The 18,537-nt window shown below is 40.4% G+C and overlaps 1 protein-coding gene across 2 annotated transcripts in view; it reads right to left on the bottom strand.

Moving 5' to 3' along the window:
- Positions 1-1,285: 1,285 nt before the first annotated feature.
- The window catches only part of LOC121674991 (transmembrane protease serine 11E-like), a 43,238-nt gene continuing 25,986 nt past the window's right edge, over positions 1,286-18,537 (bottom strand). For both annotated transcript variants that reach the window (XM_042049922.1, XM_042049923.1), the window contains 6 exons: positions 18,191-18,354; positions 9,490-9,528; positions 7,301-7,496; positions 6,256-6,515; positions 5,337-5,479; positions 1,286-4,008 (listed from right to left, as the gene is read on the bottom strand). In XM_042049922.1, coding sequence (XP_041905856.1) covers positions 3,847-4,008; positions 5,337-5,479; positions 6,256-6,515; positions 7,301-7,496; positions 9,490-9,528; positions 18,191-18,354 — 964 coding nt within the window. In that variant the 3' untranslated portion in view covers positions 1,286-3,846. The remainder of the gene's footprint in view (positions 4,009-5,336; positions 5,480-6,255; positions 6,516-7,300; positions 7,497-9,489; positions 9,529-18,190; positions 18,355-18,537) is intronic.

The raw sequence follows: 18,537 nt of genomic DNA, 5'->3' as shown, positions 1-18,537 counted from the left end.
GGTTTCCAGGTGTGATTTCACATTCTTAATGAGGAATCCAAAGTGGGGATTTGGGGAGGTACATTTGTTTCCCTGATTGGTTTAGTTAATAAGCAAACCAGCAGACAAAACTCTTGTAGTTTTTTCCCTAAAAATGTGTTATTTGAAAATGCTAAGGCAAACACAGTTCAGTTTAGCACACAGGCCAGTCTAGAAGTTACCATAAATCTACATCAACATCCTTCAGTGGGTTTCCAAACATCCTGCCATAGGCTATGGCTTGCACTCACTCTTGTAGGAGCAAGATGCTGACTGGCAAGGCTTTGTCTCCTCTTTTTGGCAACCCATGCGGTGTAGGAGTGTTTTGATGGCATATTTAAAAGGACTCCAGCTTCCCAGCTGGCTGGGCCGAAAGATCTTGCCACTTAGAGCTGCTCTAGCAAGTGACACCTTCCTAGAAACCATGTTAATAATGTCGATAAATCCAGATAAACAAAGGCACCAATTACCTAAGCTGATTTCACACTGAGATGTGTTTGACTGCATTTCTAAAAGCAAGAGCCAGCTTTTCTGTGCCCGTGAATCTCCAGCATAGGCTGCAAGTTGCCAGATAAACATTCATTGGGTTAAATAATGACTTTTGGCTCTCAACTCATCTAATTTGTTAACAGGAATAGCAGATACAGAATGGGATTTTCTACAAGCTTTACTTACATAAGGAATCCTGATGACAGATTAATGTCATTCAACCAGACCTCCTCACATGATTAGGCCTTGTGCAATCAGCCTCTTCTTTCTTTCCTACTTTGGCTCCAAGCTGAAAATTAGCATTGGGCAAGCCCCAGACAACTCAATTTGAATAAACAGAGGTTTGGAACACATTTCTTGATGCTTTAAATATACCTGGGGAATCTCAGGAGAATTGGTACCAGCTGCATAGAGCTCCCTGTAGCCTGTTTGCAGGGATGCAACATCACACACAGGTTTTTTTTTCCAAGGGCAGAAGCAGGGTGGTGAATTCTTGAATGAAGCTTCAGATCCATTCTCTAATTTGCATAGTACTAGCTTAGCTAAAATTCACCTCTGAGTATTTTAGAAAAGCAAATGCCCCACCTTGTCTTCGCTGAAATATCGGTAAAGTTCAAGCACTGTTAATAACAAAACAATTCCTAGGACAGAGAATGGACAGAAAACTATAGTTTTAGAATAGTTTTATATAAAATAAGGAAGATTAGTCTATTTTGTGTCATATTCAAATTTTAGCTTGATTATTATTATGCAAAAAAAAAGGACAGAAAAGGATCAATTCTTTTAAAATACATTTAATGTTACGCAACATATTGCCTTTATTTTGTTTAAATCCTTGCTAAATCTTAACATCAACAATAATAAAAGGCTTTAAAAAACCTTTTTATTCACACCGTAGTCTCATTGTTTTATTCTAAGGCAGAAAACAAACAGAGTCATCATAAATAAAACACTGACATGGAATATAAGACAAACCCAGGCCAGGCAGTTTGCTAAAAAGTTTATGAAAAGTGCATCTGGCTGGCTCAGGACTCCCTGAGTAAGGTAGACATTCTCCCACACACCTCTTGGCTATTTATCCACTCTTGAGAAAATCTGAAATAAAGGCTGCCTTTCTCATTTTAAAGGTATTGCATGTACATGTCACTTGCAGTGTGAGGTAGGAACCAGTTTCTAGAGGCTGTATCTGGGCCTGACCTCCTTATTGTTGCCCCTCCATTTGCTATGCAAAAAGAGACTTAAGTGCAAAACAAAGCCTTAGCTGCCTATGAAAGTGAACTACTGTTTCTTTTCACTCACAATACATCAGCTGATTGTAAAGGACACTTCTCATGATTTTCACCTTCAAAGCAGTAAGAGGCACAAATAACTAGACGAATTTTTTTTTTCCTAAAGGATGCCTTTGAAAAAAGGGGACTTGAACACTAGAAGAAAGCAATGTTTTCAGGTTATCTAATTCAAAGCTCCATGAAGTTTCTGTTTTGTAACTGAACCTGGCCTAGAGTAAATTCTTAATTGAAAAACAACAGCAACTCAAAAGTGCATAAATGACAAACTTCATCAATAAATTAAGGAAATGGATTTGCTGCATCTATCTATCCTCCTAACTGTCCCAAGATCCTCTTCTTTTTACAATGACTTGGAAAATCAGAATAAAGGTACTACTACTTTGAAACCAAAACTAATCTAAAGTCTTCATTAGATTTCTTTCTGAGATAAGGCAACTTGTCTTTTACCAAAATTCAAAAGACAGAATGACTGGAAGTAGCCCAATAACAAGACAACCCCTCCTACACCACCAAGGCTTAAACATAGGTTTTTCCATTCATATGTAGACTTGTAATTCAGGGTGTGGGTTTTCAAGAAGTGCCAAACATCTCATTCCCAGGGATGCTGATTATTGGAGAGCTTGCACAGTAGGAAGGCTGAGGAGAGATCCAGTCCTGAGCAGTGGGGGAGGCAGGATGCTTCAGCAGAATTTTCACCTGTAGTAGGTGTGGCTGTGGGACTTGCAGTTTCATTTACGTCTTGTACAGACTCCTGTGAGTCCTGTATTCAGAGCCTAAGCAGTCCAGTGGCTGTTTGAAGACTACAGGTGACAGTAGTGGAGTGACATTTTGGATCCCCATATTGAAGGCCTTGGCTCTAGAGGACCCCCTTCCACCAGCAATCCACGAGAGGTCGTGCACAGAGGTAGGAAAAGCGCTTAATCAATGTGTGATGATTGCATTTTCTCTGAAGTTCTTTTTGGGACTGTTCTTTAATATAAAATTACAGTTCATCCTCATAAGACACATTCATATTCAGGTTCATATTCAATCATGGCAGAGATGAATCCATCAGTGAAGTATCACTAATTGCTTTCTTTGCAGTGAGATGGTTTCTGCTGGCTGGCATGCCCTTGGAAAAGCATGCTGTTTCTTGAACCGAAAAGGTAGTTCCCTTTGTGGTGAATACTTGTTTTTCCTTTAGAACAAATTTAAATGCCATGTTTCTTTCTATGGAGATTGTTCTTGGGGGCACACTTTTTTTTACAAAAACAGTTTAGGTAGAGCTTGTGTTTCTGCATCTGAAGCATATTGTGTGTTGAACAGAGTAGATCTAGAAGACAACAGGTACAGAGGTAGCAGCACAATGTTGTGATAAAGCAATTCCACAATAGCAACTTCAAGCAACTTGAACGTCACAGAATCCACAAAAAAAAAAATCCTGTTTAAATGTGCTTTGCAATAAAAACATCAAGTTTTTCTCTTTCCCCTTCCAACCTACTGCAAGCACAGAAATCCTACTTTTCCTTAGTTAGGACCTACCCTCCAACTGATCCACTTTTAGTTACCAAGACCACGGAGCAAGGTGGGCATCCAGGTTCTGAGCTGGAGTTAGTGCCGATGATAGTCTCTAACAAGAATAATCATCAAGGGTCCACTTTGCTAGAAACACAGCTGTGATAGCATTTGGTTCACTGGAGGAGGAAGATTTAGCTGCAGACCTTGCCCATGGCTGAAGAAAAATTTCTTTTTTCTTTCCCCTGGAAAATGTTTGCATTTATAAAGCAGGTAAATTGGTAGCTTTTAAAGTAATTTTAATTATGTCAGTTCATAATTTCTGGTAAGGGAGAAAGTTTCACGGCTCAAAGATGAGGCAGACAATTTCATATATTTAGCATGAATTCAGAAGGGTTAGGATCTCTGACAGCAAAGATACTGCTTGCTGTGGGCTAAGGTTGCTTCAACCAAAATTACATAGGAATATATAGACTAAAAAAATAACCTTTCAGAATTACAGACAAATACAAGTTACATGTAGTCTATGTAGTTAAATCCATTTTTTCCTTTGGAATTAGATGCCCGTTTTTGTAGTAATCCAGTCACGGAAATAAGTCACTCGTGTGTAAACTCCAGGTTTATTTGGTTTGGCACATTCATCTCCCCAGCTCACTATTCCCACGAGGTACCACATCAGTCTAGAGTCTGGAGTAACCAGTGGTCCCCCAGAATCCCCCTAGAAAAAGAGGAGGGGGGAAAAAATTTAATTGATCAGAAGAGAAAATACAATTCTCTCCATAGACAGACTATAAGAGACTTCCTATAAGAGGAGTAAACAAGCAGTATTTCAAGAGCTGCCATTTGTGCAGAATCCAGGCTGTTTCTGAAACTTGAGTCAGAAGTCTGTGGCATTTTCCTCTTTGCCAGGGGACCTCCTGAGCTCTGTTTCCATACTGTTACAGTAAAAAAACCCAACAGAAAGCTTCTCTTCTGTTTTGTGAAGACTGCTTTCCACCTGCCTTGTCTTCTTCCTCGTACAGAGTAGGGAAACACAAGTATAGACAGCAATCTAAGCCAGCAGGAACCATTTTTTTAACAGGTTTTAATATTAATTGCTATTCTTGAAATAATTAATTTTAGTAACTTGCAGCAATAACGTTTCAAAAAGGAGTTTAAAGCTCCTTTTGTTTTGGAGCTTTCATCAAGAACTTGGTCTTCTAGTTAGGTAATATCTTCTTAAGATATTATCCACTTTCCAAGGCTCAGTACCGGAAACCTTACAGACAGAGAGGCAGTCTTCACACAACAGACTGAATTCCCCAACTTCCACCAAAATTATTTACTGAACTAAACAGCAGTTGCACCCTTCTGCTCAGGTCTCTTCAGTGCTGAGCCAGGAACAGAAGAATGAGCTTCCCAGGCTTATTCTTTAGGGAGTTTGTCTTTGGGCAAAAATCTGTAGGACTGGGATTCAGGAAACTGTCAGTATTGAACCAGAACTTTGAGTACAATGTTTTAAAATAACATAAATAGAAATTATGTTTTTAAAACTTATCACTATGGAAATATTTTTCTTTGAACATAAGCATTTCCTTGCAGCATTTGCAAACCTGCAGCATGCACATTTCCTTTCCATTCTTTTACACCTACCTTCCTTATGGTTATCTTTGTTTCTGAGAGTTTTCCTTTCACTGAGCCAAGTGTGTTACCAAAGATCACAAAGATTGTAACAGGTGCGTTATGATATGATTCAGTCCAGAATTTAAGTTCAGTGAGTGATAGTGTGGTTTTGCTGGTAACTTAACATTCTAAACCTTCTTCCTTCTCACCTCTACAGATGTCTGGTTTTAGCTATTTGAGACATCTAATTTTTAGCTCATAACTAGTATAACAGCATTTAGTGCTAAATGATGGATACTGAATGCTATTTCACTGTACAACTTAATTCCTGTTTGAATGGAGCCTATTTAAAGAACTAATACACTGTCCAATTAAGATTTGGTCAACCAGATACTGCAGTAAGTATTAAAATAGTTTTTCTTTCTAATTTTCAGCTACAATTACCTGACAAGCATCTACTCCTCCTTCCAAGTATCCTGCACACAACATCCTGGGTGTTATGTCCCCATCATACACTTCTTCTCTGTTGCAAGTGTCTGAGTCAATAAGTTTCACTGTTGCCTCCTGAAGAGCATTTGGGGCTGGACCTGAGAGACAATACAATTTGGTTATTTATCAACATAATTACTTAGCAGTAGTTAATATACAGGAAGATAATGTCCTCTTATGGAGGACCAGCTTGATTTGGTTTAATGTGGAGGTTTTGCTTGTTGATCTGTCTAGGTCAGGCCCTTAAGGAGAATGTACATAGAATCACAGACTCACTTGGGAACTGTACCATTAAGACTGAAGTAACGATTGCATAGTGCCTTAAGTGTAAATCCATATATTTTATACATGTTCCATATAACACAAGTTCCACATTCCATGGAACACAAATTACCTAGCAATTTGGGCAGATGATACAAAAATGAAGACATCTTGATTCCATTGGTAAATCCACTCTTAGTGTGGCCTGGTAAGAGCGTGAACTTGGGTAATTCACAGCTTGCTCTGCACATTTACCTGAAAGCTCACAGAGTTTTCTGTAGCTTCTGGCTAGTGCTGGGGAAATAGTTTTTTAGGTGCTGTACAAACATGTGCATGGCTGGACTACCTGTCTTAAAAATTTACAGTATGGAATGGAAAGGCTGGGAAAACAGAAGGGTCTTCTTCCTTTTTTTCTGCGCCAGTGGATTGTAGCTCTGTCTTTATCCACTCTAGTTTTAGAACAAGAAAGTGATGCCTACAACTAAACAAACCTATTGCAAACATTAGGCTTGCTGCCATAGAACGTGTGGCTACAGAAGTGATATCAGTTCAGTAGCAGATCAGAGCCGCTGTTTATGGACCATACAGGTCATCTGGCAGACTCAGGACTCACCGTCGTTGGTAAGAGCTCCCCAGCCTGTGATGACAGCGTAAATATTGTAGGGAAAAGTCTGAGACGGCTCAGGCAGACAGACACGGTGTATGCTGCTCGTGAACTCAACTCGGTTGGAGAGCTGCACAAGTGCAATGTCATAGTCATGTTCTGGGTAGAGGTACTTCTCATGAATAATAATTGTCTTGACTGAGCGCTTCAAGCTTGGTGGCTTCAGAAGAGCTCCAAAAGTAGCAGTCCACTTCTGAGGGTGAGTCATGCTGAAAAAGGTAAGAGTGCTGTAAGTATTTTGCGGTAAATATATGTTTGGGACTTTAAATTTGCTGAGTGCCTTTACTGTAAAACTCCTTCAAGCCAGCTCTCTACTAGACTGTTGTGGCATCCATCACTTTCCATAACAGAACTGTGGGCTGCTGCTAGAAGAGGGCACTCCTGCATTCCCTCCTCAGCCATGGCCTTGTACTCCTCCCCTGCTCCTTGTCCCTGATCTAACCATTGTGTGGCCACAGGGTGTTGTCAAATCAAAAAGCTCTTCCGCTGTAAACTCTTCGTTTCCCGTACAATTTTTGCACATTGATAATTTGTTCAATCAGCTGGTCCATCTGAAAATGCCTTGCAGATTCACAGTTGCCATGCTTTAAACAAAAAATGCTGGACGTGAATGGCTGAATAGAGGGGTGGGTGACTGCTGGTAGCAGCCTGCAGTGGCAGCAACCTCATTGTGACACTAAGGCATATATTTAAGAAACACAAAGTGTAACAGGAAACAAATACTCCACCATGTCAGTCACCTTAACTTTTTTGCTCATCTTTTCTCAATATGCCAAATAATGATTTTCACTCATAAAATTTCCAGTTCTGCTCCAAAGGGACAGTCTTTAATTTCTCATTGAAACATCCAATTGATGGGCCTACTTAACCCTGACTTTTCTCCTCCAAAATTGTTTCTCTGGGAAAGAGTCGGGGGTGTGGTGCAAATCTGGAAAACCACACGACTTGATACACAAGGGGACATTCTGCTGCAGATTCTAAGATGGGAACTTACTCTCTGAAGCAGTGAGCTGCAGATACCAGCCAGGTGTTGCTGATGAGTGTGGCACCACAGCGATGGATGTTATTGTACTGCAAGCTGGCCTGCCACGGCCAATCCCCGGTCTCTGCAGAAGACAATCCACCAACGATTCTCAGCGATGAGGATTTTGCCATTGACTTGACTGATCTATTCTGCCGTAACCCACAGACTGTCAAAAAGGATGAGGAGAGTATTAGGTATTCCTCTGTTTAGTAGATATTCCTGCAAATGACTGTGGAAAACATAATGTAAGACTACACACCACCTATGTCTTCTACACCTATTGACATCAACAAGAAAACATACCTTCCACCAGCCCCCCAAATCAGAGCTCCTCTTGCACAACCCATGTGTTAGAAGCCATGATGGTCAAACATTCAGGCTTAGCTGTGTGAGCAGTCCAATTCAGGAATCAAATCCTTCACCACACACCCAAGACAATTCCCAAATACAGGGATTGCCAACTTTTATGTCCCAGGTGATTTGTCATTAGGATAAAACATGAAAAAGGCAAAACCTAAGGTGGGAATTATCCAAGCCATGGGGTTTTACCTTGCATGCACACAGATTACATCAGCAAGATGTCACCTGGAGACAGGCAACTGATCACTGCAGTGTGCAAGTGGACCTGGAGAGGCACTTCAAGCAAAGAGCATCACACTACTCCAACCAGGGATGAAAAAGGCATGGATACCTCCAGCATGGTGTGCATCCATGACACAAATTAAGCATTTTCATCCAAACCCAGAGAGAAATTAAAATATCCATAGTTTCAGCTATTAAACTCAGGATATTCAGGAGCAGCTGAAGCTCCTGCATAAATTTAGAAACTTCCTCAATGAACAGACCTTCTTCAGCCGTCTTCTCCCATCCAAACAGCATCAAATCCATCCTACCTGGACCAAGACCCACTAGTTTTCATCCAGGTCCCAATTTCAGCTAGACATTAGGAAAGTTGACACACAGGACTATCCCAATTCATTGAAAAAGAGACAGAGATGAAAATTATTTGCATAGTGACCACACAATCCAAACCATTGCTGCCCGGCTCATCTCCCAGACAGTGACCCAGGAGGGGGCCAAAGCAGAACTCAGTAATTCATCACTGAGGAGCTGCCAGCCCCAGGGGCCTTGAAATCCTCAGAACTGAAACACTGGAGCTACACAGAGTGTAACCTCATCCCTTTCCTGCTAGGATCTGCACAACATTATGTTAACAATACTTTATAGTCAAAAGTGGCAGGAATACTACAGCAGATTGAAAGCTGTTCATGAATTTAGAAGAAGAAAGAAAAGTCACACAATATCGAGAAATTCATGGGCTCAGTGCAGCATCTGCCCTGTTCTGAGATTTAAAACTACAATGAAGGAAATCAGTGAAATCTAAATCTACTTGTCCGAAAGTTTTGTGTGAAAGACAAACTTCAGAATATACCATAGTTCATAAGACTGTCTGAACTTTTTTCCTTCCTGAAAGCTCTTTGTAATGTTCAGTAACTGGTCCTAAAACTGCACAATCCTATCAACCACCTGAGCAGTCAATGTTCAAAACACAGGAAAAAAACCTCACAGTTTCATCAGAGCCCCAGAACACCAGCGCCTAAATCAGACCCAAAAAGTGATGTAATTTAGTCTTTCATTGTTTGATAGTTTATTGCCAAGGAACTGATCAAACCTTCTTAGAGTTAAAAGAAACACAACTTTTTGCAAAGATAGCAAAGATATCTATCTTTGTAAGCAAAAATAGCTTTTATGACTATTTTATCTCCAAGCAAGCAGACTTCTTTCTCTGAAAACTTAAAAACATCTCTAAAACAAGGTATCTCTATCTAACCCCTACAGCAATGCATTGAGAAAACCAGTCACATTTCCATATATTTCCATGAGGAATAATTTTGTGCTGTTAGCCATTCCAAATTCCAGAACATTTTGATTATAATCGCAGGCTGATGTAAGTTCTATACATTTCCTTATGGTACCTCTTTCCTTCCAATGCACGCTAAAGAAAATGACACAGTCCCAAGTTCTGAGAGTACAAGGTCACATTCATTAGACAGAAGGGTGAGAAAAGGCTCTTAAGGGCCAGGAAAAGTGCTCAGAGATTCTTAATGCTAATTTTAAAAAATCAGAGATTTCTGATATTTTAAAAAAGCCTCACTTACTGTCGTTGAAGATGGCTTCTGCTCTTTTTGGCTCCACATCTGAAACAAACAAACAAACAAACACACAGTCAGGGTAAACACAGACAAGATTTCCCATCTGCATGGTCATTCCCCCGACAGGTATTTGAGTCCAGGGCACACAGCGGGCATGGCTGAGGGGGCTGCTAGAGAAACCAGGGGAGCTCATATATGATCATGTTCATGTGCTGGCTGTTGCACTCTCCTGCAGTCAGTGTCTTCTGAGGAGCAGGCACTGCTGGGCCCCGGTGTTTCTGGAAAGGAGTACAGACAAAACAAGTCCTGTATTTCTCAAGATCCACAATTTGCTTGGGGAGAAATTTATATGGTGGAAATTTTTGAAGTTCCTCTTTTTTGCAAAAAAAAATTAACAGGCCACATGTTACACCCAAGTGAGGGCCAGACAAGATCTGGTACTCCGTCTGTGCCCTCTTCAAGATCAGAAGGCACTCACTTCACTGCAGCAATGGAAGCTTACGACAGCAGTGGCTCACTCTCCTTTCTCCTATCTTATTGGTACACTATTAATACTGAAATAGATAGTTAATAGCAATTTATTGCATGGCACACCAGGTTCTAGCAATACATTCCTTCCTTTAATGTGCATGTTGTATGTTTACTGACAATATGGTATGCTCATGCTGACAATAACAAGCATTGGCTCAAGGTCTAAATCTATCTCCTTTCTTCCAGAAAGCTGTTTTTTACTAGAGCTACCACTGTAGTTTCCAGCATTCAAAACAATTTTAAAAATAATACTAATTAAAAAAAAACCTCAAGTTCAATGCATTTTTTTAATTATATAGTGATTCTATACTAGTGTCAACAACTTCATATTTTGTGTCTGGATAGGCTTTCTCAGCAGATCCCTGTCCTTATTCACGTCCTTCATTTCTCTTTGCTGCTACACAGAATAATATCCTAGTTTTGTGCCAAACCCACACCACGTCAGGAGGAATCTCTTTTGAATGCAAAGGGCTCTGGCTCACACTTGTCACCTGTTGGGTTTGTATCACGTGTGTTTTGCTTGCAGGCTTGACACTCCTTCAGGTATGCAGGGTGAATTGTCTATTTGCAATCCACCAGTACCAGACGTGTGCTCACTCATTTCTTAATGTGACAGTAAGCAGATTATGGTAGAAAAAAGGAAACAAGCAGAACTCCAGCATATGTACAGCTTGTCTGCAGGGCATGTTACAGACCAAAGGCAGTGCTAGGGCTGCCATATGTGCATGCAACCACTGCTTTATTTTGTAAGGGTGGGAGGTGAGTTAAAATTGGGCACTTATACAGCAACACAGTCTTTATTCACTACGAACAGGAACTGTTCGCATATTAAAGATAACTAAGTTTTACTGGTGGGCAGGCAATGACTTGCAAGGTCCTCTTTCAAGTAAAAATGCTCACTTGTACTTTCTGAATTCATATGAGAGAAGGAGGAAAACACTAAAAGTACAGGTACTTCTGCTTTTCAGTAACACTAGTTGTATTCTGTGAATTTCTATGGAAAATATGGTTGGTTGTCTCCAAGACCCCTTACATCACAATGGAGTAATACCAGAGAGCAAAAGCTAGGTCAGCAGAGGGATTCAGTGGTGGTGTAAACATTACTGTCTGCTAAGCTGTACTATGGATTTGGTCACTTCCCCCGTATATTTATATTGGCTTTGAAAAATCTGGCCCTACTTGTTTCTTTCAACTTTGATGAGCATCCAGTGTTTTCCTAGAAATTCATACAGCCTTCAGAAGCAGTTCATCATTTGAGTCACACTAATACTTTGTACCTGGAAACTGGTAAGAAATCAACAAATGTAATTCACGAAAGAGGACCTTTTGCCTTTAAGTGCACTATTGATAACAATGTTTTTTAGCTTTTCTCTGGGTGGAGAGACATTTACCTCATAATTCGTAATTATAAAGCCTGCAGCCAATTATTATCACTTACATTATGTTGCAAAGCTCATTGAGAAGACAAAAGGAGCAACCAGCTTGTTCAAGTGCAGTGCCGGAAGCAATTCTATTGGCATGTTCCCACTGCATCGAGTTTTGCTGTGAGTCACAGGTGTTCTGCAAGGCACCTGTCTGTATCTCTGGTTGCCTTTTCATGAGGCACCTAGAAAAAGTATGAACCTCACATGGGCAAAATTTTACCCATTGCTCCCAGTTGGCCCGACTTCTGGGTAGTTGGAAAAACAACCTTTCCACACACACACTGCCAGTCTGTACAGCTTTGAATTTCAGCATAATATATCACTACTATGCAGCTGCTGTACTCTCCTACCCATCCACTGCTGAAGGAAAAAGGCCAGTGATACCCTGCCAGCAAATTCAGTGCTGTATTCACAGGGTGGGGTCCCAGATGCAGAGCACATGCATGTGTTTAGAAAACTGAAGTAACTGACCCTATTTTCAGATAGGCTGAGCCCACAGTAGATCCCATCAAAAGCAGGGAGTACTTTGGGTTACATGATACTGATGAAAATCAGGTTTCTTACTGGTTTACCTTGTTAGGGGCTCGACTTCATTTGTTACCAGCTTCACATTTTGGCCTGGTCAAGAGCACAGATGTTCACATTGTGCCAGCCAATGTGTTGTAAGCCCTGCCTTGAAGCAGTCACTTGTAAGGCACGAGAGACAATTTCTCTGCCCTGCTCATTTACTAGTTGCCCTAGTTGTTTGCACTACCAAGAAAAAGCATCAATTAGTAACAATTAAAGTGTCATATCTTGTCCCAACCACATATGGCTGCAAAAGTAGTTGTGCCACATTTAGGAAAACATTGTTCAAGCTTCTACTGTAAACAAGTTCCACTTGAATCTGCATTGACTACCTGTAAAATGGAGCTTGCTATTGAATTCAAGCTTGCTTAACTTTAATGAGAAAACTGATGTTTAAATTAAAATCACAGCAATCTATTGAAGTGCAGCTTAGGGATTTCATCTCTCAGAAGAGTGCTCTGTTCTCCAACTGGACAAGCAATTTTGTTAATACAGTTATTTTGCCTATTTATTCAACAAAATAACTCTAAAACACACTTAAGTTCTTAATTTATTATTAATGAGAAAATTGACTTGCATTTACAATGTAAGGTTAATAAATTATCAGTAAATAACTTTTTTACTCCTCTCCTCAACATACATATTTGAGCAAACATGGAAGGAAATGCTCATAGTTAACTGCAGAGTGAATGGGCTATCTTATCTGTGAGGGGTTCAAAAGTTCCTGTGGAAAAATGTGCTCACTTTGCTACATCTCTAAATAATATCAGTGTCACTGCATCAGAGGAATCAGTCTTGTGTCCACTGCCTCATTTCATTTTATCCACAGAGTTCAGTGTTTATGTTAAAAGGAAAAGATCAGTCAGAGCTCTGTGACATAAGTGTATCAGGCATTATATTGACATAGTGCAAGCAAGGCAGGCAAATTAATTATTAGGGGATATTATGCATTTTCAGCATAGAAAGGGCCAGAGATAGCTGCAAAATTAAAGATGATAAATCTGCTTTAAAAATCTGATGCAGCTTTACCTAATTACATAATTTTTCACAGGTGTTGATTCCTAAAAGAAACTGGATTTTCTTTATAGGTTTCCACACGTGATTTTCCAGATGTGAAAACATAACTTCTAGTCTCAAAGGCAAACTGTGTGTTTGTTCCATCTTCTAGTACATCAAGTTCTCACATCTTGTTTGTCTAAGGTGTTTTTTCACACGGAGAAGGTAAGGTAGAGATTATTTTAAAAGGGGTATGAATGGAGGAAAGGATTGTAAACAAAAATAAGAAAGAGTATGTGCTTCAATACTCATAACACATTCTTGGACATCCATTTGAAGCACAGCTTTGTGAAATGCACCAGGGAGCAGAGGAAGCATTTTTCCAATTGTCCTTTGCCACATTTTAATAACAACTTTCTTGAAAGGAGAGAGAACTAAAAAATTCTCAGCAATCTCAGAAACAGGGGCTCACCCAGTGTTATGTAGGGTAACAACAGCGAACGCAGGCAAAAAGAGGAGCACTGGCAAGTTTCAGTAGGTCACCAAACTGAGCAGCTGAGAGGAGTGTCACAGAGTGCATCTGTCCTGCAGTGTAGACAGAGGGGGGGATAACAGTTCTACTCTAATGCTCTTTAATTACAGTAAAGACCACAAAGGTCTGAAGTACTGGGGGAAATGGGAATGAGAGCAGTGAGCAGCAGATTCAGTCATGTTCCAAAAACTGTACCCAAAAGGAACTGCAAGAATTTCCTGAAAGATGACAAAACATGAGCTTTGGATTCAGCAGGAAAGGCATGCTCTTGTGTGGTTACACAGTGCATACATCGTAAAATGTCTCTCCACTAACCTTCCAATAGTCTCACTGCTCTCTCAACAGGAACTACCTCCCCAGAGTTATGCACCCTTGTGGAAGTAGCAAAACATGGCTTAGATTTCGGTGATGCAATTGTCATTCCTTCAACAGAGTAACCTGATAGAGACATGACAACTGCTTTGTGCCTGTAATTGTCCCTGTCACCCAGCTGTTCCCTCCCTGCTGATGTTCACTGCACCTGTCCTCACATCTATGACTCCCTCCACTGTCCCCCATCAACCACATCTTAATTCTGTCTGTGAGGCAGATAGAGGTCCGTACTTCACAGTGTACTTCCTACTCCATACGGTTGTCCTGCAGCCCGAGGAGGGGTCTGCTATGTACCAGCTGTGTTGCAGGTATCCAAACAGATACAATTTTTAACATTACTTTTCTTGCTGACCTACACTCATGCCCCAGCTGCAATTAAGGTCTCACTACAGTAAAGGCAGCCCAAATTGCTCTCAACCTCTTCAAGCAAGGCAAGGGAAAACTAAAATTTGAGTGAGAAAATCAATTAAATTAATGTATCTGGGTCACGAGAAGTTAGGTCAGGATGACTTTCTGCTTAATTCCTTTATCACAAGCATGTCCTTGCAAAATACTCATTTTAAAATACATTTCAGTCCCTCCCATTTCAATCATTCTCTCTAGACTCTTACTGAAATGTATGACCTTGTGCCAAACTAGTGACCTCAAAGTGGAGGAATATCAGATCTCCAGTGTTTCCCAATATGCAGATGCATGTCCAGTTCCACTCCCCCGAGGTGCTGTTGTGGCTGATAAAGTGCAAAAATCCAGACTGCTACATACATTATTTGACCTGGAACATTCCTCATCAATCCTGTCAGACAGAGTCATCTGCATGACTCCCACAGAAGACTCGATAAAGAAGTAAAAATCTGTCTGCCAGGTTCTGTGCTTTGTAGTTGTTAGGAGCTTTAGCAAGCCCCAGATTCCAGATAAATTGAAACAATAACAGTTGGCTTGTCGATCAAAACCAATTCATGACTCGTTATTCACAGTCAAAACCTTTGGCTGTGCAACAGGTGGGAATACTTCCTACTCACTTTGAACAGTGCCAGTGATCTTGCAACCAGCTGCTTTCTGACATCAGAAGTACATTCCCAAAAATACATTTTGGGATACTTCCAACCTACCTGACAAAGGGAAATAGTCTGGCAAGGTGCTCTACACTTTGCTTAATAGGGATCCAGACTGTCAGGTGACTTTACTTCTAACCAAGAAACCCTCAGGAAAATAAATCAGCCTTGTAGGATAACGCTTTGGTGCCAGAACTATGCAGAAGGCAAACTGCAACACCTTCTTTCAGTGCCAGTGGAAGAGCAAGTCCTAACATGGGTGTTTCCAAGTCATCTGACACTTTGATATCTCACTTTGATTGTCCTTGCACTGCTCTTCAGGGAAGGTAGGAAGTAGTTTGCTTAATTCCTCACTGAAAAATATTTGGGCTTCTAGTGGGGTTTGTACACAGGTGCAGAGAATTCTATCAGTTCTTATATTCTATAAAAATCAGAGGGAATGTCTGGATATAAACCATCCTTGACCAGGGGATGCTGAAATCTAGCTAAATAAGAAAGCAGGAACTTCAGTAATAATACATTTGAAGGTACTCTGACAAAAATGTATTTTTGCAGTCATGTGTAAAGAACATCTACAGTTTAGTGAGGGACAAACCAGAGATTATTATGTTGTTTGTCTACAAACCAGACCAATATTATGTTATTTCCTTGAAGTTTTGCACATTTTTAATATTCTCACATATGTATGATCAAGCTTCTCTCTCTTTTTGGAAAAAAAGTTAACTAATAAAATATTGTCAGCTTAGACTTTACCCCCTCTTTATTCCCAATCCTCAGGAATGCAGAGGCAAAGCAAGTTCTACCCCTGGTCTGGCAGACTCCTAAGTGTTGTAGTGCTGCCCTGAACTGCAGCTGGAGGTCCCAAGTGTAGCATCCAGTTTGGAGGAGTTTGTTGGAGCTGATTCTCAAGGCAAATACTTGTGAGTGAAGCACAAGTTGAGACATGGTATTGAACAACAAGGTTATTATTTCGGGGGAGGAAGACTTAAGGAGGTTCCCTTTATCAGACTCCCCCTAGCATATGATATAAATAAGTGCCTGACCTGGATTTGTTCAACTAGTGAGCTATGCTTAGCTAAACTGAGCTATATCATGGCCCCTAAATTAGAATCTTTTCATAAGGTGATTACAAAGAACAGCTTAATGATTTTTTACAAGCCTTTATGAAAATGTTCTGAGAATGCCTCAGGATAAATAAGGATTCCAGCTGGCAAAAAGGTGCAATGAAGCAAGATTTAGAAAGGTGCCTGCAGAGCATGGAAAAAGTCTAGGGCTTCTAAGGTTTCCATGGTTTAAATACTAATGGTGGACAACTTATTTCAGGAGGGGAGAGAAAAATAGAAAATGCAAAACCTAGATTCTTCTCTGGACCTCTAGGACCTTCTGAAAACTGTCACTTCTCCCTGGTGTGAGGAATGTGACAAGTTTTATAAATTGAGACCAGCATCTTCTCTAAAAGCACAGGAGTGCTCCATTCTATACTCTTCTCTTGAGTCGACCTGAAATGGCAGCACCATCCAGGAGCTTGCCTAAGCTTCGTACCAGTGCTGAAATCCTATTAGCAAAGAAAGATAAAATTTTTTTTTGACAACCTTTTATTGTTATCTCTTGGAAATACCAAGGTATTGTTTATGTTCCTTTGTGTCGCTCATAGCACTTGCACAATGCTAGTCCTGTAATGAGTAGCTGACCTATGTAGTCAGTGTTTTATGGTTAGGCTGGGAGAGCCAAGAGAAGCAAAACAAAGTTTGTCACACAACTTTGATAAAGTAACATAGATGCCATCTCTTAGTGAGACTATTTAATGAAAACATTGCAATTCAATTATATTAGCCAATTTTTAAATTAGCTATTAGTGCATTACTGTAACGATGCTGGTGCAGTTCAAGGTCAAGTAAAACAGTTTTGAGTCACTTCCCACATTTACCAGACTGAATAGAAGCAGGTAATCAGATAACTTGATAAGATCACAGTCCTTTTTTTAACAATAATTTTTGTAGCTCTTTCCAATTTTATCCTTTATGTAAAGCATCAAATTAAACTGAAGATTCAAAATTCACTAACCCATGACCCAAGTGTCTAAACAAAAACCAAAACTCTTTGAATCTCTCTGATGCCTACACACTATTTTTATCTGGGAGAATTTACATGTGCACTTTGTTGAGCAGGAACTACTGGCATATAAACAACACTGCAGGGAAAAGGTGACTATTTGCCCAGAGGGATGTCACCTATCATCCTGAGCCATTCCAATGGGGAAGGCTGGTTGGCCCATCAAGAAACAATGGGGGTGTGACAGCTCGTATTTGAGTTTCATTGCATTACCACAATGCAAATATGTGCCAAGTTTAAGCACCAAGGAGAGGAACAAGATGTTGCTCCTGCTCATTTCTGAGTGGGAGGAAGTCTGGATCCATCCAGCATGGAATCTGGCCCAGCTTTCTTGTTCTCTAAATACAGCTGTCTAACCTCTGCAGATTTCTGCTGGTTCAAGTAGTCTAGTGTGGAACAGCAAGCAGCAAGTACCCACCCTATGCTGTACTGTCACCCTTGCACTTAGGAGTAAGCAGTTCCGCAAAAACAAATGGAGCAAGTATCTGTCCCTGCCTCTCAACCAGCAACTCATTCTTGAAGAGTCTGACATACAGAAAAATTGCTGACTATATGTAACTGAAGCCAAGACAGAGACAAGAGTCTAAGCCTGCACAAAAATTCTGTAGCAGAACTGAAGTGCAGAAGATAGTGCAGTTAATTTTCATATCCTGAAGATTCAGGTCTGCTTTGCAAAGAAGGGGATAGAATCCCCAGCTGAGAAGTCATGTAGATAAGAACATTATCCCTTTCTTTCCCTTTCCTCTGAGGAATTTGCAAGGGTTTTGATCCTCCCACCAAATATTTTTTTTTAGGTGCGGTGGTTCTTTCCCCTATTCATCCAAGTATACTTCCTGCACTTTCAGGCTCCATGACAGTAACATAAAGTTGGTACTGCAGTTTGGAGGAAGGCTGAGGCTGTACTGTGAAACCACAAAGCAACTGCTCCCATTTATCCATATTTAAGGTATTTTTTAAAGACTTTGGGGGGTTTGCCGCTGATTTTGTTCTAACTTAAGGAGCAGGGAAGACTGTCATTCAGACACAGTAACATCAAAAAGCAATCATCAAAAGGGAAAAATCAAGTCCCATCAATCAGAAAATGAAAAGAACTACTTTTAAAAGAAATGTGATATACTTACTTGAGACGGTAGAAGATCTGACATTTATTCGCAGAGGGCCTGTGTATTTTTTCAGGCCCCTCCGTAAGATCTTTCCAACTCTTTCCCGCAATGCTTCTCTAGAATCCGTGGAGGAGAACCAGAATGTGAGCAAAGCCTCTGCCGTCACACCATCAGCATCTGGGCTACAAACCAATGAGAGTCTGGTTACCTTCAGCCCATTTCTGCATTTCTTAGCTTTTATCTTAGCTCCTCTAGCAATGGCAATGTAGCATAAAAGATTCGATACATTTTCAAACATTTAGGAGAAGAAATTTCCAAAAGAAATCCAAGCAAACGCTGAATGGTCAAATGCATCATACACTAGG

The sequence above is a fragment of the Corvus kubaryi genome, unplaced genomic scaffold (assembly GCF_017639235.1).
Source record: "Corvus kubaryi isolate FWS band 111438036 unplaced genomic scaffold, C.kubaryi_AGA036_p1.0 71, whole genome shotgun sequence".
Lineage (NCBI taxonomy): Eukaryota > Metazoa > Chordata > Aves > Passeriformes > Corvidae > Corvus > Corvus kubaryi.
Note: the sequence above shows the minus strand (reverse complement) of the source record. Positions and strands in the feature narration are given on the sequence as shown.